General features: G+C 44.9%; 1 protein-coding gene across 1 annotated transcript in view; it reads right to left on the bottom strand.

The window, feature by feature from the left end:
- The window catches only part of ppp1r14bb (protein phosphatase 1, regulatory (inhibitor) subunit 14Bb), a 159,137-nt gene that overhangs the window by 6,863 nt on the left and 127,519 nt on the right, over nt 1-24,755 (bottom strand). The window contains exon 2 of the mRNA XM_084327785.1: nt 5,206-5,289. Coding sequence (XP_084183911.1) covers nt 5,206-5,289 — 84 coding nt within the window. The remainder of the gene's footprint in view (nt 1-5,205; nt 5,290-24,755) is intronic.

Below are 24,755 nucleotides of genomic sequence, written 5' to 3'. Positions count from 1 at the left end.
CCACAAGGCGAGATCAAGGGCCGCAGCGGCGTCCTGGTGCTGAGCGCACCATAACTCACAGAACTTGGTTATATACATAACCTTACGTTCTGTTTCGTTATGGCTTCGCTCAGCACCAGTTGCACAACAGGAGCTGAGCGGGAGCCATAGCCCGACAAATGTACCCCGCTGAGGCCCCCCACAACCATCAGACCGGGGAGGACCGAGCCCCCCGACCCTCCCTAATGGAGGATACCCCCCCTATTGGAGGCTTACGGGAGGGAGACGGATCCGACCGTGCGAAGAGGAACTCAAGCAACTCAACGCACAGGGTGAGCAGACCGTGGCTTGACCCCACGACTACACACATGCACAACCCGCATGCCACCCGGGAACGAACGGAAGGAACAACCTCGTTACTGCCCCCAAAATCACGGGGTCAAGAGCAACCCAACCCTGTGGCAAGGCTGTAGCAGCGGAGCGCGAAGGAAGACCCAGACCCACCGAAGGGACTGGATCCCCTGGAAAAAGGGGGCCCGGAGAGGTCAATGACGCCAGGCATCAAGACCCCACCAGGTGGTCACTTAGTGACACCGCCCCCCACATCGCCAGCGTATTCAGATAAGGCCCCTCCGAGAGCGGGCCCTTTCCCCCCAATAGCACACCGCCTGGCACACTGACCCTGCAGAACAGGCAGTCAGCATGGCCGTAAGCACACATAAAAGGTTAACCAACGGAAGCAGGCAGCGCACCGGGGAAACCAGGCAGCAGGCTGTAACCTGAGCCTGGAGCACTGCGGACAAGACAGGCGCCAAAGGAGTCAGCTGAAAACAGCCCCCCCGGCGGAAGGGGCGTATGCTGGCGTTGTTGATCACCATGACAAAGCCTCCATTAAAAAAAACCCACCCAGAGGGGTCGAGGCAGAGAAGGCTGACATGATTGGCAGACGTCATGAACGTGCAGGGGCACACTCAACCGGGTAACCCGGGAGTTGACTCTGCTCCAACAAACCAGGGAATCAACTACCCTCTCGGTACAGACGGTGGTTGTTCCTATAACCCCTCAAGAAAAAACTCCAAAACTCACCTGCGGGTATACACCGGCTATACCGCAGTACAAGTGTTTCAGTTTTCAAAAAAGGGTTATCCCAGGCCTACGGTATCAACGAAACTTTACTTCGGACCGGGCCCGGCGGCACGGGAAGCACAGGGTTACCAGAGGAGGTCCAAGACCACCCCAACAGCCCCCTCTTCGCCACGCGTGAGAGAGGAGCGAAAAGAATGGAGAACCAGCCCTAAGCACACCACACTTGGTATTCCCAGGCGGTCTCCCAACCAAGTACTAACCAGGACCGAACCTGCTTAGCTTCCGAGATCGGGCGTGTACAGGTTGGTATGGCCGTAAGCCATTACAATAGTGCAGAGCACAACATGTACCCAACAAAGGGTCTCCATAACGCCTAACCCTGTGACACCCGGACCGACCCGGCATTTCCCCCCCCCCCGAAAAAAAGCACAAGTCCCTCAGGGTACCAGAACAGCAGATCTGCATCCCCGGCGGACAACGGGTTAACTGACCTGGACCAGCGCGACCAGACCAGTCCTGTGTCCTAACCATGCCGACATGCCCACTCCAGAAGAGGGGGTAGGTATGCGTGTCGATCTAAAACATGAAAAGAGGGCACCACCCAGATGGTCCCATTTGGACCGTGCTCAGTGGCCCACCCCAAGGGCGTGAGACCCCTCTACCTATGTTCTGATCTATTCCGTTAACATCCCCCAGATATGAACGAGAATTCATCGAGACAACCTAGTAAACTGGCGCTTGGAAGAGACAAAACTCCATCCCAGTTGCCCTATAAAAACGCTGTTTTAACAAGCAACCAAGGCGCACTTAGCCCCTGCGTGATTCTTTAACAGAAACACACCGAGCCAGCACTATGTATGCGTCGAGACCCAAACACATCAATGGATAGTCTAGCAAGACACCAAACATTGTTCCTCCAAGTCGCCTGGGAGAACGACACGGAGCCGTCGTGCTTCATGTACCTTCCTCTTTTTATTCAAAAAAGAAAGAAACACAGACTGACATGAATCCCACGTGACGCAGCTGAGGGTACATTTTTTTTTACATTTTACATCCCACCACCCTCGCCATAGGGAGGAGACGGAAATCCCCAGAGAGACTTCCCACGCGAGCTGTATAGATTGAAAAGAATATATTGCAACATTGAGCTATGTAATATTTGGGTTTAGGGCTCTCCGAGGAGGAGGCACTGAACCAATACACACTCAATAATCGAATTGAATCGAATACACACACAATAGAGCAGAACTCCTTTTTGAAGTTCTACTCACCTTGACAATCTGAGGAGGAGGCTCTGAACTCTGAGGAGGCTCCCTCACAGGGAAGGAGAGTCCGAACTCACAGAAGGCCCGAGGAGGAGCTTCGTGAGGAGGAGCTCTGACAACTCCCTGAAACAGATCCATAACATGGACCTGAACAACCCACGGAAGTCTTACCAACAGAGACGTGCTCAGTGACGTACTCTATGGCGGGGGGATTTCCGCTGTGCACACGCCCAATCTTCCAGGGCGTGGGACCAGGAAACTCCCCCCCCCCCCCCTCTTACCCTGTAACGTGCCGAACAGCAACGTGACAGGAACCTTGAAGGACAGGAGGTTTTAACCCCTGACCAATCAGAAAAGGGGAGGAAAGGATTACCAGTTCACCCCTTTACGACCCCACACCCATGATACAATGTAGTGACAAATAGAGCATGACACAGTCATAGTCTGCTACATGAAGTATCTAACAGCTTCACACAGCTCATGTGCTAACCTGCTATCTGATTTTTACTAAGGAAAAAACACAGAATAGAGAGGGCCCCCTTTAAGAGCCCCGGTACCAGACTTACACATGTGCTTCTGTGGCCAAACCTAACCCAGTTGTAGATCACAAGACACACACAACCCTTCATCACAACAAAAAATGGCAAAAGTACACTCTTGCTACAGAGGAACGCCGTTTTTCATAACGAGAGAATACAGAATCCTCGATTATGTATTGGCCACAGGCCTTGCTAAGCACACACGATAAGTGACCAAACAATCTTTTCTTTAGGAAAATATAGTTTCTCAAGCGGTTAGCACAACCCCAGCAATTAAGCTGAGGGTTACATCGTATCCCCACAAACACAGTGATAGAATATATTGTAAACAACATGTCTGAGAGGAGGGTGGGGAAGCCCCAGGGAACCGGGGGGATCACCCCTCCTTCCTTACCCTTGATACAACCAAGTTGAACAGGTAACCCTGTTAATATGTGAACACACTGTTCATTGTCATTACAGGCTGAGAAAATAATTCATTCCTTAATCACATGTCACTAAGCATAGCTTTATAGGTTAATAACCCCCTTAGTTGTGAGTTCACGTTACATGAACACACATGTTCTCATCACAACTAACCAGATAATTTTTACACATGTAAACAACAACCCGATTTCTATGGAGAGAGAAGCTATACCAGTGACAAGACAATTCACACACAACACGCGCCGTATCCTCAATGTATTGCAGCAACACACGTTTTGGAAAACATTGTTATTACAAAACATTTAGAAGGGAAGGAAAGAAGAAGTGTTTAAGGTCCGGTCGGGACCTTCCTACCCTGAGCGCCGGCCAAGAGAACTGCAATCTGGTTAACGGGGCACCGAAGTTGAACACAGCATCCCTGTGTTGACGACGAGGGTAACGTCGTCGCGCCACCCAGCCGCTACGTTTCTCCATGTTTGACGCAGTCCTCGCTGGCAGGGCTCCGGTGTAGGTTCGACTAACATCCTCTGTCAAAGATGACGTCGTAGTCAGAGTGTTTAAGGCATGTTATAGTCATAGAAAACGTTCAACAGTGTAGCATTAAGCTAACAGCCGTTCGACCGATAGCAACAAGCTAACGTTTACTAGCCTGGTAACACAGCGGGCTAGCGTTGCAGCTAACAGCTGACTGGCTAACACAGTAGTCCACAACTAGCACGCAACTACGCAAGCTAAGCAGCTATCACCTGAACTGTACACAACAACATAACAAGCCACACTTCAGACAGGCCGCTGTCCAAGCCCCTCCCTTAAGAGGGAAAAGAAAAAGAATGTCAGAACACAGTTTTCAACGGTGATCCAGACATGCAGCGGGGCCAGCACAGTTCCCATTTCGGGCTGCAGCCGACTTTGAGCATGGAACTCCCGATAAAGAAGATCCTATGCCCACATTTCCTCGTTAGGGTATACTTTCATTTATATATGAAAGATGGGGCCTGCACGGGACAGAGAAGCATCCGCTCGAGAATCCTGGGATCACCAGGTCCTGATCGGGGCCCACTAGATTGACCATCATGGGCGTCAGACCAAGATCCTCCGACCGCCGTTTAAGCCGAGCAGAGGACCCCAGCCTGAAGTCGGCGTTTCGTAAATTGTCAGCTAACCCCCACAGCATCAACAACAACCAGAGCTCGCAAGCAAAACAGTACTTACCCCAACCTGGAAACAACCGCTTCTCACAACAGTCGGTGCTTCCCACAGTCCAGCTGTGTGGCCGGAGGGCAACCCCATCCAGCCGCAGCAAGGAGGACTGTAGCTGGGGAGCATGTCAGCGGCGTGAGCTCCTAATACGAAAAAGCCGTTGAAGGTCGGAATGACCATCATCTTCCAGACACTCCAGTAACGAAGACAATATGGCCGTATTTTCTCGAAAATAGTGAGAGAGAAAATAAAGATATGATGTCAACGTATCTTCTTTTGTTTTCCAACTTTCTTCTACTAATAACCTCGTCAAGTGGGGATCTACCGAAGGCACTTCCTTGTGGTGAAAGTGAAGAAGGAGGCGAGTAGGTGACCACACTCCTGCTTATGAAGGTAAGCGGATGGGGGTGTGGCCAGACGAATGTTGGGATGTAAAGGTACATGGTGGAATTTTTTATTCAGTGCTCGTGCACAAAGTGAAGTACAGTGCAACTGGTGCTGAGCGAAGCCATAACGAAACAGAACTGTCTATTACTTTTTAATTCTGCTGCATGACATTTTTATTTTGATTCGCTTAAAAATATACAATATATAGTATATATCTTTTACTATATCTATATATTGTGGATGGCGGTATAACGTCATATTCTGTATACCTGCCAGCCCTACTGTATATGTACAGTGTGTGTGTGTGTGTGTGTGTGTGTTACCTTGACCCTGGCACCTCTCTCTACGTCACTAGGCATGTCCAGCAGCTCGTCCACATCGATCTCCAGCTCTGGAATGGCCTCCTCCTGTCAACACACAACAACACACGTCTTTTTTATACTGTATTATACAACAGTTGGTTCCAACCGAGACAAGAGGCATTCCATGAGTGCCGATATTCAGTATAACAGCACGACCTCGAGTGTGATATTGCTTTTATACAACAGTTCTATCCTATGTTCAACAGTTCTATGCCTTTCGGTCATCTTCTACAAGTTACCAAAGCCGTTTCAAAATAACAAAATACTTTAGACTTAAGCCGTCTGCTGCAAGTAACTTTACAAGTACATTTGATATACGCTTTTTCTACAGTCACATTTTACTTCGAAATATCCTTAAATTACCTGCTTAAAATGTGTACTGTACTGTATTTATACTGTATAGCCTAGAGTGGTGGTTCTCAAAGTGGGGTCGGGGGACCCCCAGGAGTCATTGAGGAGGTTCCAGGGGGACCCCAGCAAAATGAGGAATTGTTTAATTTCACTCTTATTTCAATGAGTAGAAGTTATACCAACGAGATAATGTATAATAATAATAATAATAATAATAATAATAATAATAATAATAATAATAATAATAATAATAATAATAATAATAATAATAATAATAATAATAGATCAAATTTATATAGCGCCTTTCATAGAACTCAAGGTCGCCCAAGGTATAAGAGTTACTATTCTGATCACAGGTCTCCCGCTCCCCTCTGGTGTCTCCCCACCTACATTACAGACAGTTATGGAATTCTGGACTAAATCACACATCAAAGGCATATTTATGGTTTATTTGTGTATAGTTCTTTAAAAAGAGCCCTTCCCCCTTTCTTTCATGACATGTTTGCCCACAATTACCAATTTCATAATTACTCCACACGTAGCTCCTGTTTTCTTAGACCATCCCATTCCCGCACTTCTCAATCTCAGTTTAGTATACTCTACTAGTGATGCACCGATGTGAAAATTGTGGCCGATACCGATATTAATATTGCTGTTCTGGCCGATACCGATATTTACCGATGTCGATATCTCTGTATAGAAAACACTTTTTTATGATAATCAAATAAAGAGCTATTTTCCAAAACGCATAATTTTTTTTACTTTTGTAACTTATTTTCAGAAATGACTGATATTTTGAAACTATTTAAGGCCAAAACATGTATATATATATATTAAAAAAAAAAAAAAAAAAAAAAAATCTTGATATCGGATATTATATCGGCCGTGCATCACTATACTCTACCGAGGGTCAAAGTTGTGGAACTCTTTGCCTCCACATATTTTGGATTTGTCTTTTCTGAAGTTTAAAAGAGCACTGAAATCCCATCTCAGTCCTAGCTCGTCAATATTTTCCATAATGGGCTCCCTTTACAAACTGTGGTCTGATGGCTTTCTTTTCATAGAGCTTGTATTCATTTTGTTGTATTTTGTTCATTTTTCCTGTCATTATTTGTAGTTTCTTTACTTTTATTTTCACTTAACATGAAGCTGTATGGCATAAGTGCCTACTCCAGTGTCTATCTGTAGACCTGCTTGTATGTATTATGAATGAATGTTCCTTGTGTGTATAATGTATATTGATGTAATCTGACTATAATTTTGCTTATTGGAGAATGCCACATACAAGCACCTAGAGGGTTTATAAGCAATTCTCCTTCACATTTTCTTTGTGGATTATATTGTATTATATGTAAGTGTTTTTATATGTGTAAATAAACAAAATAACAAAATAAATGGGGGTCCCTGACCTCATTATGTGTCTATAAAGGAATATCTTATCTTATCTTATTTGGGGGTCCTTGACATGACAAAGTTTGAGAACCAATGGCCTAGAGTACAAGCACAATAGGCTCCAAGTTAGATTCTTAGGGTCACATTAATTTATATAACCTATTCAGTATTTAGAGTATGGGCATTGCTTATATGCTTGGGTCATTTTCTGCTTTAAAATAGCATTCAAGCGCAAGCTTGTAATCAAAGGGTATTTATAGGCATAGGCTGCATATGCTATTCTTAGTGCTTGTGTCTCTGTACTTATGTTGGTCAGGAAATATCCCCTATAGCCCCATCTGGTCTGAGTCACGTGGTGTGTTGTACTGTTGTAATACCGAGGCCGAACACTAGAGGGCTCTGCCTTTCCATCGGCTCATTGTGTGTCACACAGAGAGGGAGAGAGACAAGGAGGAGGGCAGGGCAACGAAGAGACAGGAAACATGAATAAATGACTGGGAGTTGTGGTGCAAAAACAACTAAAACTCACCCTGAGAATATTGTTCTGAAGCAAAGCATGTCACTTTGAAAAAAACTTGAAGCCCCACCTCTTTTCTTTCCCACACCTAAAATGAACCGTTTTCCTAATTTTGTCCTTTAAACTGCATTTGGGGTGAGACGTTTTTATTTTTTAAAGTTTTTAGGGGTAAAAGTGACTTTCCTTTTACAACGCTAAGCTAGTTTTTTCTATAAATCTTTTTTTTATTGCTGCATCAAAATTCTAAATCCCCCTGCCTTATCTGAGAGAGAGCAATTGATATCAGAAGGACTCATTCCGGGTCAAGAGCCCACGTGAACCACAGACGAAGCTACAGGGATAGGGGAGAGATCACAGAGGCGAGGGGGCAGGAACAACACACTTGGCGTCAGTCTACGGAACTAACAAACAAGACGTCAAACAAGGCGTCAAAAGAAGTCTGAAGATGTCTTGTGTCTTGTGTTGACGAAAAGCAAAAGTGGGTGAAGAAAACTGGGGATGTGTCGATGCTGATCGGGGATTACTACTCACACCAAGTAGGGGTGCACCGATATATCGGTCGGGTATCGGTATCGGCCGATAAGCTCAAATGTGCCGATAGCAGTCGCCGATAAATACCCATCAATTTGTGTAGCGTCAAAAGGCAAAAAAAAAAAAGTTCACTCGCGACCTACCTGCACAACGCCCGCCGTCCCCCACACACACACACAAGCTACTGCATCAAAGTAACTACTTATGATTAACAAGGCATTCGTTTTGTGACATTAACGTTATATAGTTAGTGTTACACGGACAATAACATCAGCATATTATTATTACCCATAGCAGCAAGGCATTACTCCGAGTCCGTTCATTAGCTACCGGGAGATGCAAGACTAACGTTACTGGTGAAAATGTGATTTGCGTTGGAATACTCCTTTGCCAACTTGCTGTACTTTGCTTGCAGGTCTGCAGCCATTATTGCTGCATTATGAATAGCCCCAACTTTAGCCAAGGTAACGTTATGGCTAAACCTTTAACAATAGTTAACGCTAGCTTTCGGTTAGCTGTTCAATGCTATTAATAACACAACTCCCCGTCAACACCCTCTCTCGGGAAGATGGCATTTAAGAAAGTATCTGCTGTTAAAATGACACAAACATTCGTTTTGTGGCATTAACGTTATATAGTTAGTGTTACACGTTCAATAACAAGCATATTATTTACCCGAAGATAGCAGTAAACAAGGCATTACTCCGTTAGTCCGTTCATAGCTCGGTTCCATTCCGTTGCTCATTCCGTACCCAACTACACATTCTGCAATCTGTTAATAAAGTTTTCAACCAGACAAATGTATAGAAAGGCTTTGTTTTATTATAACATTTGTTGCAGTAAAATCATTATGTCTCATTTTGTCATGCTGTGGAGCGCCGGTCGGCGGGCCGGGCAGCTAACGTAGCTACGTTAAGTGTGTTCTGCTCTCGCAAACAGAACAATGGCGGCATGCCCGAAAGTAGAAAAATGAATAAACGCTTGCCGATTGGTGGTAAGGACAGCAGGAGGTGGGTGCTAGCGGTGTGGCGTAATTGGCCGAATCGACTGTCAATCAAAATGGTTCCATTGCATTGGTTGAAAGCTCTGGTTGAGAGAATAGTATCCCGCTGCAGGCCGCAAGAATGGTTCCATTGCATTGGTTGAAAGCTCTGGTTGAGAAAATAGTATCCCTCTGCAGGCCGCTAGACGATACTGGGAGAGAGATAGTGATACCATAAACATATTTCTTGATGTTTCCTTTTTTTAAGTAAGTAAAGAGGCCTACAAATACAAACATACACATACAAATATACAGTAGTTTCATTAAAAAATAAAAAAAATAAAAAATAAAAAAAAATTACAAATACTTATATACAAATATCGGTATCGGTATCGGTATCGGCCGATAGTGTTAGTTGAACAATCGGTATCGGTATCGGCGGCCAATTTTCATATCGGTGCATCCCTAACACCAAGGGTCAATAAACTGGGGATGTGTCGATGCTGATCGGGGATTACTACTCACACCAAGGGTCAATAGAGGAGATATCACTCGGTCATATTGATGCAGGTACGTTTGGGGGGTAGTTGCTTCTTTTGAATCGGGGTAGTTGCTTCTTTTTAATGGGGGGGGGGGGGGGGGGGGTAGTTGCTTCTTTTTAATGGGGGGGTAGTTGCTTCTTTTGAATAGTTGCTTCTTTTTAATGGGGGTAGTTGCTTCTTTTTAATGGGGGTATTTGCTTCTTTTGAATGGGGGTATTTGCTTCTTTTGAATGGGGGTATTTGTTTCTTTTGAATGGGGGTATTTGCTTCTTTTGAATGGGGGGTAGTTGCTTCTTTTGAATGGGGGGGTAGTTGCTTCTTTTTAATGGGGGTATTTGCTTCTTTTTAATGGGGGTATTTGCTTCTTTTTAATGGGGGTATTTGCTTCTTTTTAATGGGGGTATTTGCTTCTTTTTAATGGGGGTATTTGTTTCTTTTGAATGGGGGTATTTGCTTCTTTTGAATGGGGGGTAGTTGCTTCTTTTGAATAGTTGCTTCTTTTTAATGGGGGTAGTTGCTTCTTTTTAATGGGGGGGTAGTTGCTTCTTTTGAATAGTTGCTTCTTTTTAATGGGGGGGTAGTTGCTTCTTTTGAATAGTTGCTTCTTTTGAATGGGGTATTTGTTTCTTTTGAATGGGGGTATTTGCTTCTTTTGAATGGGGGGTAGTTGCTTCTTTTGAATAGTTGCTTCTTTTTAATGGGGGTAGTTGCTTCTTTTTAATGGGGGGGTAGTTGCTTCTTTTGAATAGTTGCTTCTTTTTAATGGGGGTAGTTGCTTCTTTTGAATGGGGGGTAGTTGCTTCTTTTGAATAGTTGCTTCTTTTGAATGGGGGTATTTGCTTCTTTTGAATGGGGGGTAGTTGCTTCTTTTGAAAGGGGGGTATTTGCTTCTTTTGAATGGGGGTAGTTGCTTCTTTTGAAAGGGGGGTATTTGCTTCTTTTTAATGGGGGTAGTTGCTTCTTTTGAAAGGGGGGTATTTGCTTCTTTTGAATGGGGGTAGTTGCTTCTTTTGAATGGGGGTATTTGCTTCTTTTGAATGGGGGTAGTTGCTTCTTTTGAAAGGGGGGTAGTTGCTTCTTTTGAATGGGGTATTTGCTTCTTTTGAATGGGGGTAGTTGCTTCTTTTGAAAGGGGGGTAGTTGCTTCTTTTGAATGGGGTATTTGCTTCTTTTGAAAGGGGGGTAGTTGCTTCTTTTGAAAGGGGGGTATTTGCTTCTTTTGAATGGGGTAGTTGCTTCTTTTGAAAGGGGGGTAGTTGCTTCTTTTTAATGGGGTAGTTGCTTCTTTTGAAAGGGGGGTATTTGCTTCTTTTGAATGGGGTAGTTGCTTCTTTTGAAAGGGGGGTAGGTGCGTTGGGCTGTGAGTCGTTACCGCGGGTTTGGCGGAGGTTTAAAAGGCTCACAGCATGATATCACACAAATGGCCCATCCGCACCAACCTTCGGTGAGGTGCTGCGTTGTCGGATTAGATGAGAATGTACAACACGTGCACAGTTACAATTTGGCCACATTTCCATTCGATTTGGGCTCCGGACACTCCACCAGCGCACTCTGAGGACGCTCCACCATATTTGGATCTCCCATAGACCTTTCACTTGTTCACATCGCCATGACGAGCCACGGCGGCTTTCGTTTTTTTGCTTATAGTGAAAATGAACAGCGTTTTCTTTTCCTGTTTACCAGTAATTTGTCATTGATGCTGCATGTGGGGTTAATGTGGAAATTGTGTTTCAACAAAAGGATTTAATGTTTTGTTAACGTTGCAATATTAAAAGCCAAATTGCTGACCCTAAATGGCTGGATTTCGCAGAGAAAGCATTGACGCTGGTGACGTTGGGTGACCTGATCTGTAACGCTGAGCTAGTTTTGGCTAGCGATTCTAAAGTGGTCCGCACACGGCGGGCGACCGACGTCGCCTGGCGATGTGATCGCCTGTTGCTCAACGACAATCGCTTGCCCCTCCACACCAGGGGCGACCGTCGCTCTGTCTAGCTGGGGGTGTGTCTAGCTGGGGGTGTGTCTAGCTGGGGGTGTGTCTAGCTGGGGGTGTGGTTATTTGCTTCCCCCGGGAGATATAGGAGGACGGACCCGTTATGTTGTTGTGAAGCGAGCGTATCTAATAACAGGTAGCTGTGTTGTGCGTTACGAGGGAGTATTATTAACCTGTAAAACCCATATTGAGCTGGAATTAAACCACTATACGAATACAACCTCTCCTCATTCTTCCTGACATTACTGCATGCCTGATCGCTACGATACGTTCATTACCACCGATTGGACAAGTAATGTTATGCAGCTGCTGAAAGAGTGTTTTTTTGACGGAAGACGCAAACTGTTTTGTTCTCAACCATCATTTTCTTTGGACAATAAACCTTACAAACTACATCAGCTGCAGCCTGGACATTAAACTCTGTCAACATCCACAACTTCTTTTGTTACCCGAGTATTAAAACACTAGGTGCATCGTGGCGCATTGTTCATTTATTAGTTAATGACAAGCGGCCACTATAGCTTCTCAAACTAACGCTATTTATTTAAATTGTTCCCGTTAATAATAATGAACATAAGTAGCATGGTAATAATACGTAGGTTATTGATCAATGAATGTATTGATACATTAAAGGTGTACAAATGATACACCAGTAGAACTTCTGCATTACTTCTAGTGTAGAAGTCATGTTATTTCCACATTGTCCTTGTGCCGTCGCCTAAAAAAATTGGATTGAGGCGATATTTAGCGAGGCGACAGAAATAGCTTGCCGACCGTCGCTTCAAAATCTCCTGCCGTGTGTGTTCTCTCATTCATAACAATGGAGGCGATACAATTCTGTCGGTCGGCTCGCAAAAAAAATCGGTCGCCTGGCTAAAATCGCTCGCCGTGTGGGGACCCCTTAACTGCCACTTTGAAATTCAAAATCTCCTGCCTTATCAGAGAGAGAGAAATGTATATCAGAACTCAGAAGGCCTTGTTCACGGGACCACAGCTGCATGGACCACAGACGAAGCTAGGAGCGACCTATTAATAGTCCATTCATTTCCCTACAGATGCACGAGATACTGGAGAGACGGGAGCGGCTGGAAACACGCCACACCGCGAGAGGTCTGTTGGATGAGAGAGGTCTATTGGATGAGAGAGGTCTATTGGATGAGAGAGGTCTCTTGGATGAGAGAGGTCTGTTGGATGAGAGGTCTGTTGGATGAGAGAGGTCTGTTGGATTAGCCTACGTTTGGCAGATACCAGGCTAACAACACAAGGTCATCAGCACCAGAGAGGTTAATCCGATACCAGGAACTACATGTAACATGTCAGACATTGAAGCAAGGCCACTTGAACTTCTGCATGTTTGAAACATAACACATGTTGAATGTCTCCAATGAAGAGAATGGATTATAATCTCAATAAATTTTTTTACCTTTGACCTAATGGTCTAAGTATTGTTAGGTAAAAAAGAATCGATTGTATCCATACTCTGTATCAGCTTGTGTGTGTGTTTATATATGTATAAGGAGACATGTAATAATGACACACACAAATCAATGACCTTTAACCTTACTCAAACCAAATCAATTAAGTGTTACTTGATTTAAGCAGATCAATTAAGAGAAAATAAAAGGTAAATGGTGCATTTATCCAAATCGCTTTACAATTTGTTCCTCACATTTTACCCGCTCACTCACACATTCACACACCGATGGCAGAGGCGACCATGCAAGGTGCCAACCTGCTCATCGGGAGCAGTTAGGGGTTAAGTGTCTTGCTCAAGGACACTTCGCCATGCTGCCTGGGAATTGAACCGGAAACCTCCGGATTACCAGACGACTGCTCTACCTCCCGAGCCACTTAGCGTGATGGAGAGAGACATTTTGAGTGGGCAGAAGATTGGGATGAAAGTAAGACAGACAGAAAACAGATGTAAGACAGAGACTTACTTACAAGTAGAGAGATGATGAATAATGATGCCATTCACTTCCGTGTGTGTGTGTGTGTGTGTGTGTGTGTGTGTGTGTGTGTGTGTGTGTGTGTGTGTGTGTGTGTGTGTGTGTGTGCGTGTGTGCATTGATAACCTCTGGCTGGGCAAAGAGGAGACAGATCGTTCTTTAATCAAATACAAAATTAAATGTGATTTCATGAGTCTCTCTCGCTCTCTCTCTTTCACACACTCTCTTGGTCCCTCTCTCTCTTTCACACACTCTCTCTTGGTCCCTCTCTCTCTTTCACACACTCTCTTGGTCCCTCTCTCTCTTTCACACACACTCTCTCTTGGTCCCTCTCTCTCTCTTTCACACACTCTCTCTCTCTCTCTGGCATGATGGCACTGATGCCTGATCACCAGGAGAATCTGTCCAATCTTCCTCCACCCATATGTGTCCTCCTCGCTGTATTTTTCCTCTTCACCCTCCTTCCACACAGCATCCCCCCCTCTCTCTCTCTCTCTATCTCTCATGTTCTCTCATTTCTTCCAATAAAAAGTGCTTTACTAGCCCCTCTCTCCCCCTCCCTCTCTCCCCCTCTCTCTCTCCTCATCTCTCCATCTGTCTCATTTACGGCACATGCGCTGGTTGACAGACTGCTGTGAAACCACAGGCTACACACACTAACTCATACACACACACACACACACAACCACCCGTTTCCTGTCTTTCCAGCTAAATTACTACCTATATAATATATTCATGTTAATTCTCTCCTACTCTCTACTCATTCAAATGCCCCTTGCTCTTTCTTTCCCCCTGCCACTCGAGTATCTCCCCCTCCCTCCCTCCTTCTCTCTCTCTAGTTCTGTCTCTCTCTCGTTCTCTGTCTCGGTCTATCTCCCTCTCCTCCTCCCCGTCGGTTAAGTCTGACCAGACCAGCTGTCTCTGCACCTGCCCCAACACACACACACACACAGCCTCATTTTCACTGATCTGTGTGTGTGTGTGTGTGTGTGTGTGTGTGTGTGTGTGTGTGTGACACATTAACCCAGTGATACGCTTAATGCTGAGAAAAACACTTCAGCAGAATAGAGATAATTTCAGACACATACACACACCCTCGCTCTCTCTCATGCACACACACACACACACACACACACACACACACACATATAGGAACCCTCACTCTCACACACGCTGACAGACAGACATGTAAAGATTAAAGAATTGTGAAATAGGTATTAATATGTCTGAGAGCTGACTTAAGTGGTGTGTGTGTGTGTGTGTGTGTGCGCACACGAGGAGGTATGAGTGTGTGCATTTTGAACTAAGTAGATTTAAAGGGTGAGAGTGTTTGTGTGTGTGTGTGTGTGTGTGTGTGTGTGTGTGTGTGTGTGTGTGTGTGTGTGTGTGTGTGCGTGTGTGTGTATATAAGGAATTAAGTGGAGGAGGGGCAGCCTGTGTGTGAGAGATAGAGAGTGAAGGTGACAGACAGTCTCACTGTCAGCAGAGTGGGCCGCACGCACGCACGTGCACACACACACACACACACGCACGCACGTGCACACACACAAGCTGACATAGAGACACTGTATTTAAGCAGCAACAGACACAAAGAAAATGGAGCGAACAGACACACAGAGAAGAAGAAGCAGACATAGCTGGCTACAGACCAGACAGGAGACATGTGCCTGAGCACAGACAAAGAACACGCTGACGTGTGGACAATCTGAAGCCCCGAGGAAGAGCGGAGACACAGCACTCCTCCTGTCTGATCAGGTACAAACAGGGAGCCACAGTCCTCTCACTGCTCCTGTCTGATCAGGTACAAACAGGGAGCCACAGTCCTCTCACTCCTCCTGTCTGATCAGGTACAAACAGGGAGCCACAGTCCTCTCACTGCTCCTGTCTGATCAGGTACAAACAGGGAGCCACAGTCCTCTCACTGCTCCTGTCTGATCAGGTACAAACAGGGAGCCACAGTCCTCTCACTGCTCCTGTCTGATCAGGTACAAACAGGGAGCCACAGTTCTCTCACTGCTCCTGTCTGATCAGGTACAAACAGGGAGCCACAGTCCTCTCCCTCCTCCTGTCTGATCAGGTACAAACAGGGAGCCACAGTCCTCTCACTGCTCCTGTCTGATCAGGTACAAACAGGGAGCCACAGTCCTCTCCCTCCTCCTGTCTGATCAGGTACAAACAGGGAGCCACAGTCCTCTCACTGCTCCTGTCTGATCAGGTACAAACAGGGAGCCACAGTCCTCTCACTGCTCCTGTCTGATCAGGTACAAACAGGGAGCCACAGTCCTCTCACTGCTCCTGTCTGATCAGGTACAAACAGGGAGCCACAGTCCTCTCACTGCTCCTGTCTGATCACGTACAAACAGGGAGCCACAGTCCTCTCCCTCCTCCTGTCTGATCAGGTACAAACAGGGAGCCACAGTCCTCTCACTGCTCCTGTCTGATCACGTACAAACAGGGAGCCACAGTCCTCTCCCTCCTCCTGTCTGATCAGGTACAAACAGGGAGCCACAGTCCTCTCACTGCTCCTGTCTGATCAGGTACAAACAGGGAGCCACAGTCCTCTCACTGCTCCTGTCTGATCAGGTACAAACAGGGAGCCACAGTCCTCTCACTGCTCCCGTCTGATCAGGTACAAACAGGGAGCCACAGTCCTCTCCCTCCTCCTGTCTGATCAGGTACAAACAGGGAGCCACAGTCCTCTCATTCCAGGACTTTTATTTGGCCATTTCGTTTTTTTGAGACATGGGGGGCAGGAATCGTTATGTTAGCAGCACTCGTGCAAAAGTCAACAATGTTTGGAAATATTTAAACGGGGCAACCTTTGCATCGCTTACTAGCAGTTTCTGAATATAATATTATAGTCAGGCAATCATGAGTTTGTAATTCCGGTAATTCCATTCCTCAGACCATCTCCGGCTTTTTTAGCCACAAAAGCCAATGCAAAGTCAATGCGGGGCTGAGCTTGTGTTTGTGCGGGCTGACGGAGGCGCCACAGCGAGCTTCAGTCGGCTTCACAGAAAGGAGCGCGACCCCATTGACTTGGACTTTGCTCAGCCATCCCGAGAGAGCAGCGCGAGGAACAGCAGGGATTGTGCTGAGAATGGATTCTAACGATCAACAATGCTGTTGCCAGTCCACACATCTTGTATGAGTCTACTGGGGGATTCACCCCACAGATAAATATAGAATGGACACTTGGGGCTAGATCCACAAAGAATGGATTGCACGGTGCAAGTTGCACCCTTACTTACAATTCATGATGAATTGAAAATGGGGGACCCTGATGTAAACAAGACGAAAGTCTTTCTCTGGTCTGCATCCCCTTAACAATTGTGTGTATTGAGCCGTACTGTATTGTACCCATTCTGCAATCTGTTAATACAATTTTCATTCAATCAATCACCGTGCAGATTGATTGATTGAATGACAATTTTATTAAGATTGCAGAATGGGTACAATACAGTACGGCTCAATACACACAATTGTTAAGGGGATGCAGACCAGAGAAAGACTTTCGTCTTGTTTACATCAGGGTCCCCCATTTTCAATTCATCATGAATTGTAAGTAAGGGTGCAACTTGCACCGTGCAATCCATTCTTTGTGGATCTAGCCCTTGGAGAGAGTGAACAGTATTTTTTTTCTGCCAGTGTGACAAATGACTTCACTTGCAGGTATCTGGCCTCACACACACACACACAATCACATGCACACACACAATCACATGCACACACACAATCACACGCACACACACAATCACACGCACACACACACACACACACACACACACACACACACACACACACACACAATCACATGCACACACAAATCACACGCACAATCACACGCACGCACACACACACACACACACACGCACAATCACACGCACACAGAAGTGTAGTGAAGTGGCATTGCTGGAGAATCAGTCGTCTGACACAAAGAATGTTCCACATGACATGTGGGCCCCATGTGCTGCCACCATTCAGAGAGAGAGAGAGAGATGAGAGGGAGAGAGAGATAGATGAGATGAGAGTGAGAGAGAGAAGATAGAGAAAGAGAGATGAGAGGGAGAGAGAGATAGAGAGATGAGAGTGAGAGAGAGAAGATAGAGAAAGAGAGATGAGAGGGAGAGAGATGAGGAGAGAGAGAGAAAATAATGAGAGAGAAGAAAAAGAAAAAAACAAGGTAGATAGAAGAGAGAAAGAAAGAGGGGGGGGGGGGGAAAGTGAGGGAGAGGCCGTAAGAAAGACAGTGAGCGAGGAGAGAGAAGAGCAAGGGGGGAGCCGAGAGGAAGGTAAGAGGATACATGGTGTACAGAGAATGTAGGAAGGGATGAAAAAGAGGGGTGTAGAGGGGAGAGAGAGCAGATTATGAAAGAGAGGAAGAGAGAAATAAAGAAAGGGGGGATGGTAACAGTGATGATTGAGAGAGAGGAAACGGGTAGAAAGGGGGATGATTCAAAAGAAAGAAAGGTCAGGAAGACATGTTTCAGAGAGGAGACACAGAGAGGAGACAGAGATGATTCTAATAGGACAGACAGGAAGACATGTTTCAGAGAGGAGACACAGAGAGGAGACAGAGATGATTCTAATAGGACAGACAGGAAGACATGTTTCAGAGAGGAGATAGAGAGAGATGATTCTAATAGGACAGACAGGAAGACATGTTTCAGAGAGGAGAGACAGAGATGATTCTAATAGGACAGACAGGAAGACATGTTTCAGAGAGGAGACACAGAGATGATTCTAATAGGACAGACAGGAAGACATGTTTCAGAGAGGAGACACAGAGATGATTCTAATAGGACAGACAGGAAGACATGTTTCAGAGAGGAGACACAGAGATGATTCTAATAGGACAGACAGGAAGACATGTTTCAGAGAGGAGACACAGAGATGATTCTAATAGGACAGACAGGAAGACATGTTTCAGAGAGGAGACACAGAGATGATTCTAATAGGACAGACAAGAAGACATGTTTCAGAGAGGAGACACAGAGATGATTCTAATAGGACAGACAGGAAGACATGTTTCAGAGAGGAGACACAGAGATGATTCTAATAGGACAGACAGGAAGACATGTTTCAGAGAGGAGATAGAGAGAGATGATTCTAATAGGACAGACAGGAAGACATGTTTCAGAGAGGAGACACAGAGAGGAGACAGAGATGATTCTAATAGGACAGACAGGAAGACATGTTTCAGAGAGGAGACACAGAGATGATTCTAATAGGACAGACAGGAAGACATGTTTCAGAGAGGAGACACAGAGATGATTCTAATAGGACAGACAGGAAGACATGTTTCAGAGAGGAGATAGAGAGAGATGATTCTAATAGGACAGACAGGAAGACATGTTTCAGAGAGGAGATAGAGAGAGATGATTCTAATAGGACAGACAGGAAGACATGTTTCAGAGAGGAGACACAGAGAGGAGACAGAGATGATTCTAATAGGACAGACAGGAAGACATGTTTCAGAGAGGAGACAGAGATGATTATAATAGGACAGACAGGAAGACATGTTTCAGAGAGGAGACACAGAGATGATTCTAATAGGACAGACAGGAAGACATGTTTCAGAGAGGAGACACAGAGATGATTATAATAGGACAGACAGGAAGACATGTTTCAGAGAGGAGATAGAGAGATGATTCTAATAGGACAGACAGGAAGACATGTTTCAGAGAGGAGACACAGAGATGATTCTAATAGGACAGACAGGAAGACATGTTTCAGAGAGGAGACACAGAGATGATTCTAATAGGACAGACAGGAAGACATGTTTCAGAGAGGAGATAGAGAGATGATTCTAATAGGACAGACAGGAAGACATGTTTCAGAGAGGAGACACAGAGAGGAGACACAGAGATGATTCTAATAGGACAGACAGGAAGACATGTTTCAGAGAGGAGATAGAGAGAGATGATTATAATAGGACAGACAGGAAGACATGTTTCAGAGAGGAGACACAGAGAGGAGACACAGAGATGATTATAATAGGACAGACAGGAAGACATGTTTCAGAGAGGAGACACAGAGATGATTATAATAGGACAGACAGGAAGACATGTTTCAGAGAGGAGACACAGAGATGATTCTAATAGGACAGACAGGAAGACATGTTTCAGAGAGGAGACACAGAGATGATTATAATAGGACAGACAGGAAGACATGTTTCAGAGAGGAGACACAGAGATGATTCTAATAGGACAGACAGGAAGACATGTTTCAGAGAGGAGACACAGAGATGATTCTAATAGGACAGACAGGAAGACATGTTTCAGAGAGGAGACACAGAGATGATTCTAATAGGACAGACAGGAAGACATGTTTCAGAGAGGAGATAGAGAGAGAGGATTATAATAGGACAGACAGGAAGACATGTTTCAGAGAGGAGATAGAGAGATGATTATAATAGGACAGACAGGAAGACATGTTTCAGAGAGGAGATAGAGAGAGATGATTATAATAGGACAGACAGGAAGACATGTTTCAGAGAGGAGACAGAGATGATTATAATAGGACAGACAGGAAGACATGTTTCAGAGAGGAGACAGAGATGATTCTAATAGGACAGACAGGAAGACATGTTTCAGAGAGGAGACACAGAGAGGAGACACAGAGATGATTCTAATAGGACAGACAGGAAGACATGTTTCAGAGAGGAGATAGAGAGAGAGGATTATAATAGGACATTCAGGACACTAGTGTGTAGTGTCACTAGGACACTAGGATTCGAATAGGACACCAGGGCCCTCATTTACCAACAATTCTTACTAAGTGTTCTATTTTCGTACTTAAGCACAGAATTTAGAATGTGTGTACGCACAGAAATATTGGGATTTATCAACCGTGCGTACACGGGTCCTACGCTCCTCCGTGTTGATAAATACCATTTTGTTCTTACCGTCAATGCTCGTGCACGATTATTCATATATGGTAATGAAACACCCCCCATGGGATGTGAAATAATGGACTAACCCGAGTGAACTCTGAGAAACTCCACAAGCGAGATTGTTCACTGAGGCGCTGCCGAACCAAGAAGACACAACCCGTGTTATGGGATAAATAAAAGGCGGACTTGTACACGGTGATGTCAGATATCAACGACTCCCTAAGACCATTGCTGCAATTCTGCCTGGACAGCTCAAAATACTAATAAAGACCGTTCGTTAACCACTGTTTGGCATTGGTGTGTCATTATTATAACCATGCTGGAATATGAATGCCTTTATTAGTTTTGTTCGATTGGCTACCGGGTATAATATGATTTGTACTAGAGGCATACAATCTATTTTGTTGTCGGTATTAGGTAGCCTATATGAATTACATATAATAGCAGCCATAGCCTACATTATGCAACATTATTACATGGCGTTTTAACATTCGCCGAAATGCTTGATTGTGAGTGGTCAATAGCGCTCGGTTGCCCATAGCAGCGGTCCGTTATTTTTCGATAACGGACCGCTGTCAGGGGCAACCGAGCAATAATGACCGCTGTTCGCAGCTGGAGCGATCAAGCCCACTGACACACACTGCATCAGTGCAATCAGACACACCTGCTGGCTGCCTGTGATAATAATAATAACTTTATTTGGGCTGACAGAGCCACAGAACAACTGCGTCTGCATTTGATCTCGTCTTGTCGATGGTGTAAAATGAATTAGGTATATTGTTAGTAAGTTAGCCATGTAATAAGCGGGATAATGTATAGCTATACTTGGTCATTGTCGCAAAATAATTGACCTTCACTACGTTTAGAACACCTCGGCGAGGCGCCTCGGTATTCTAAACTCTGTCTGTCAATTATTTTGCGACAATGACCTCGTAGCTATACATTATCCCTTACGTAACTTGCGCATATATAATATATCATATCATATTCCTATATATGTCTCCCAGGAATCGTGGGGCTCTGGGGAATAAAGGTTGGGAACCCCTGCTATAGCCATTATCCTTTATAATGTTATAGGCTATTTGATTTACAGTTTACTCTATCAGCCTACCCAGCATGTAATACATTCTTTGTTAGAACTCAACTCGTTATTGATTTGCGCATAGATTGCAGAAGTGCGGGAACGTTTTGATTTATGTTTGGAAGGCTTTGACATTGTGGGACGGGGTGGGTGGAGTTTCGAAGTTATGTAAGCAGAATACAAGTCATATCACCCACACGATATATGCTACCTGTATCCAGAGCATGTATGCTTTTCATTCATTTAAGACACATTTATTTCAAGGGTTTTGTAATACACAAACTCAACAAATAACCTCTGTTCTCGTTGCAATGCGTTTTTAATTCTTTCTTTATACAGTAGGAAGGGGGAAGAACACTATATTGTGCGTGTTCCAGGGTTCGAAATTAACGGGGGCTTGGGGCAAAATGCCCTCGAAAATTTACCAAATGCCCTCGACAATCAGTTAAGGGGGGCAAGAAAAGCCCCCGACAGTTTACTAATTATATATATAATTATATATATGCTCTACAGTGCGAGCATTTCCCTCGTATTTGCCCCTAATAATATGTGTGTGTGCGAACCGGAAAAATCATTTACTTGCAGTGTGCGAGACGAGTGAAGATTACAAAACAGCTCCGCTGTTAATAGTTCAGAAACTGGACTGAAATTCAGTTTTTGGGTGGAATGCAAGGAGGGAGGGAGGCGGGGCCCGCTGCGTGTTACAGGGTGCTTGAGAGGAGGGAGGGAGGCGGGGCCCGCTGCGTGTTACAGGGTGCTTGAGAGGAGGGAGGGAGGCGGGGCCCGCTGCGTGTTACAGGGTGCTTGAGAGGAGGGAGGGAGGCGGGGCCCGCTGCGTGTTACAGGGTGCTTGAGAGGAGGGAGGGAGGCGGGGCCCGCTGCGTGTTACAGGGTGCTTGAGAGGAGGGAGGGAGGCGGGGCCCGCTGCGTGTTACAGGGTGCTTGAGAAGAGGGAGGCGGGGCCCGCTGCGTGTTACAGGTACTTGAGAGGTGCACCGTGCGAACGCAGACAGAGAGCTCTGCTCTGCTTTCATCAAGCATGCATAGTGTAACATAATTTACACTGCTATCTTAACGTTAGCAAGCTAAGCATCTGCATAGCGCGACCTGTGTAACGTTAAGTAACTTGTGTTCGGCGGGGAAAGACCGTTCCATTTGTAATACAACTCCAAAGAATAACATCCAAATCCGATCCCGATGCGCATTTCCTTCATTCCACAGCGCTGAGCGCGCAACGTATTTCATTGATCGATCTGGCCAGAGCCTATACTCACAAACGTTGCGTGTGTGGGGTTTTTCATGTATCAATTTGAAACAAGCCTCTTGACTGTTGGAATTAGAGATGTTAAAAATAAAATAGGTAATAATATTATTCAATATTAGACATTCATTGATCCAGAGGCAACCGGCTATTCGTCTGCTATTTGTAGATATATCAAGACAACAACACAACTTGCCCTCAGGGACAATAATATTTAATCTATTTAGATAGAGTATGTATGTATTATTTACAGATAATTGAAGGTACCTCAAAACATGAAACCAAGCCATGATGTCACACATCGTGTGTGTGTGTGTGTGTGTTACTTGAACAATTGTCACTGTGCTCCTAAATTTCTGTGTGCTCCTAAATTTGTATTTAGATTTTATTTATTAACATTTTATTTAGGAGCACATGTGCTCCTTGGGAAAAAGGTTAGCGTAGAGCCCTATATATGGAGACATTAACATGTTATCAAACATAGGGACGAAGACTGTAAAAAAAGTGTCAATGTTTTATAATCTTTGTTAATTTTCATTATAAAAATGTTGTGCCCCCGAAATACAAAAAAAAGCCCCCGAAAATCAATTAAGGGGGGCAAAAAAAGCCCTTGAAAAAAAATGTTAATTTCTAACCCTGGCGTGTTCATATGACTTGTATTCTGCTTACACCTTCGGGGTTCCACTTGTTTCGTTTAACGTTATGGCAAAGCCTTTTGAATGTGGTCGGGGCGTTCCCGTGTTTCTGCGGTCTGTGCGCAAAAGTTGAGTTACAGTAAGCGGAGCGCAGTCAGTACACCCTGTATATTCCGATAACGCTATATATAAACCATGCTGCATTCATTCGGAGAGAAATACCTATTATTCCAAATGCTATTTATAGGGTTTTGACCATAATTACACTACTGTTGCTATTTTACAATTAACTATAATGAATTACGGTTCATACAGAACACGCCAGTGTTGAAACGAATGCACGGAAGCTTATTTCCGCGTTGTAATATTCATATTCTACCACCGGGTGCCAGGTACGCATGCTCTGAGCTGTGCGTAGATATACGCACAAAGTCAAGCACAAGTTCAAATTGATAAGTCCCACACTTTGCTTAGAAATGATCGTACGCACGGGTTACGCACATATCTGTGCGTACGCAACATTGATAAATGAGGGCCCTGGACACTAGCTGAAGACATGTTTCAGAGGGGAGACACAGAGAGGATTCTAGAAGACATGTTTCAGAGGGGAGACACAGAGAGGATTCTAGAAGACATGTTTCAGAGGGGAGACACAGAGAGGATTCTAGAAGACATGTTTCAGAGGGGAGACACAGAGAGGATTCTAGAAGACATGTTTCAGAGGGGAGACACAGAGGATTCTAGAAGACATGTTTCAGAGGGGAGACACAGAGAGGATTCTAGAAGACATGTTTCAGAGGGGAGACACAGAGAGGATTCTAGAAGACATGTTTCAGAGGGGAGACACAGTGAGGATTCTAGAAGACATGTTTCAGAGGGGAGACAGAGAGAGGGTTCTAGAAGACATGTTTCAGAGGGGAGACACAGAGAGGATTCTAGAAGACATGTTTCAGAGGGGAGACAGAGAGGATTCTAGAAGACATGTTTCAGAGGAGAGACACAGAGAGGATTCTAGAAGACATGTTTCAGAGGAGACACGGAGAGGATTCTAGAAGACATGTTTCAGAGGGGAGACAGAGAGGATTCTAGAAGACATGTTTCAGAGGGGAGACACAGAGAGGATTCTAGAAGACATGTTTCAGAGGGGAGACACAGAGAGGATTCTAGAAGACATGTTTCAGAGGGGAGACACAGAGAGGATTCTAGAAGACATGTTTCAGAGGGGAGACACAGAGAGGATTCTAGAAGACATGTTTCAGAGGGGAGACACAGAGGATTCTAGAAGACATGTTTCAGAGGGGAGACACAGAGGATTCTAGAAGACATGTTTCAGAGGGGAGACACAGAGAGGATTCTAGAAGACATGTTTCAGAGGGGAGACACAG

This window comes from Notolepis coatsorum (genome assembly GCF_963971535.1).
Source record: "Notolepis coatsorum genome assembly, chromosome: 1".
Classification (NCBI taxonomy): Eukaryota; Metazoa; Chordata; class Actinopteri; order Aulopiformes; family Paralepididae; genus Notolepis; species Notolepis coatsorum.
The sequence above is the reverse complement of the archived record's forward strand: the minus strand, read 5'-3'. Positions and strand labels throughout refer to the sequence as shown.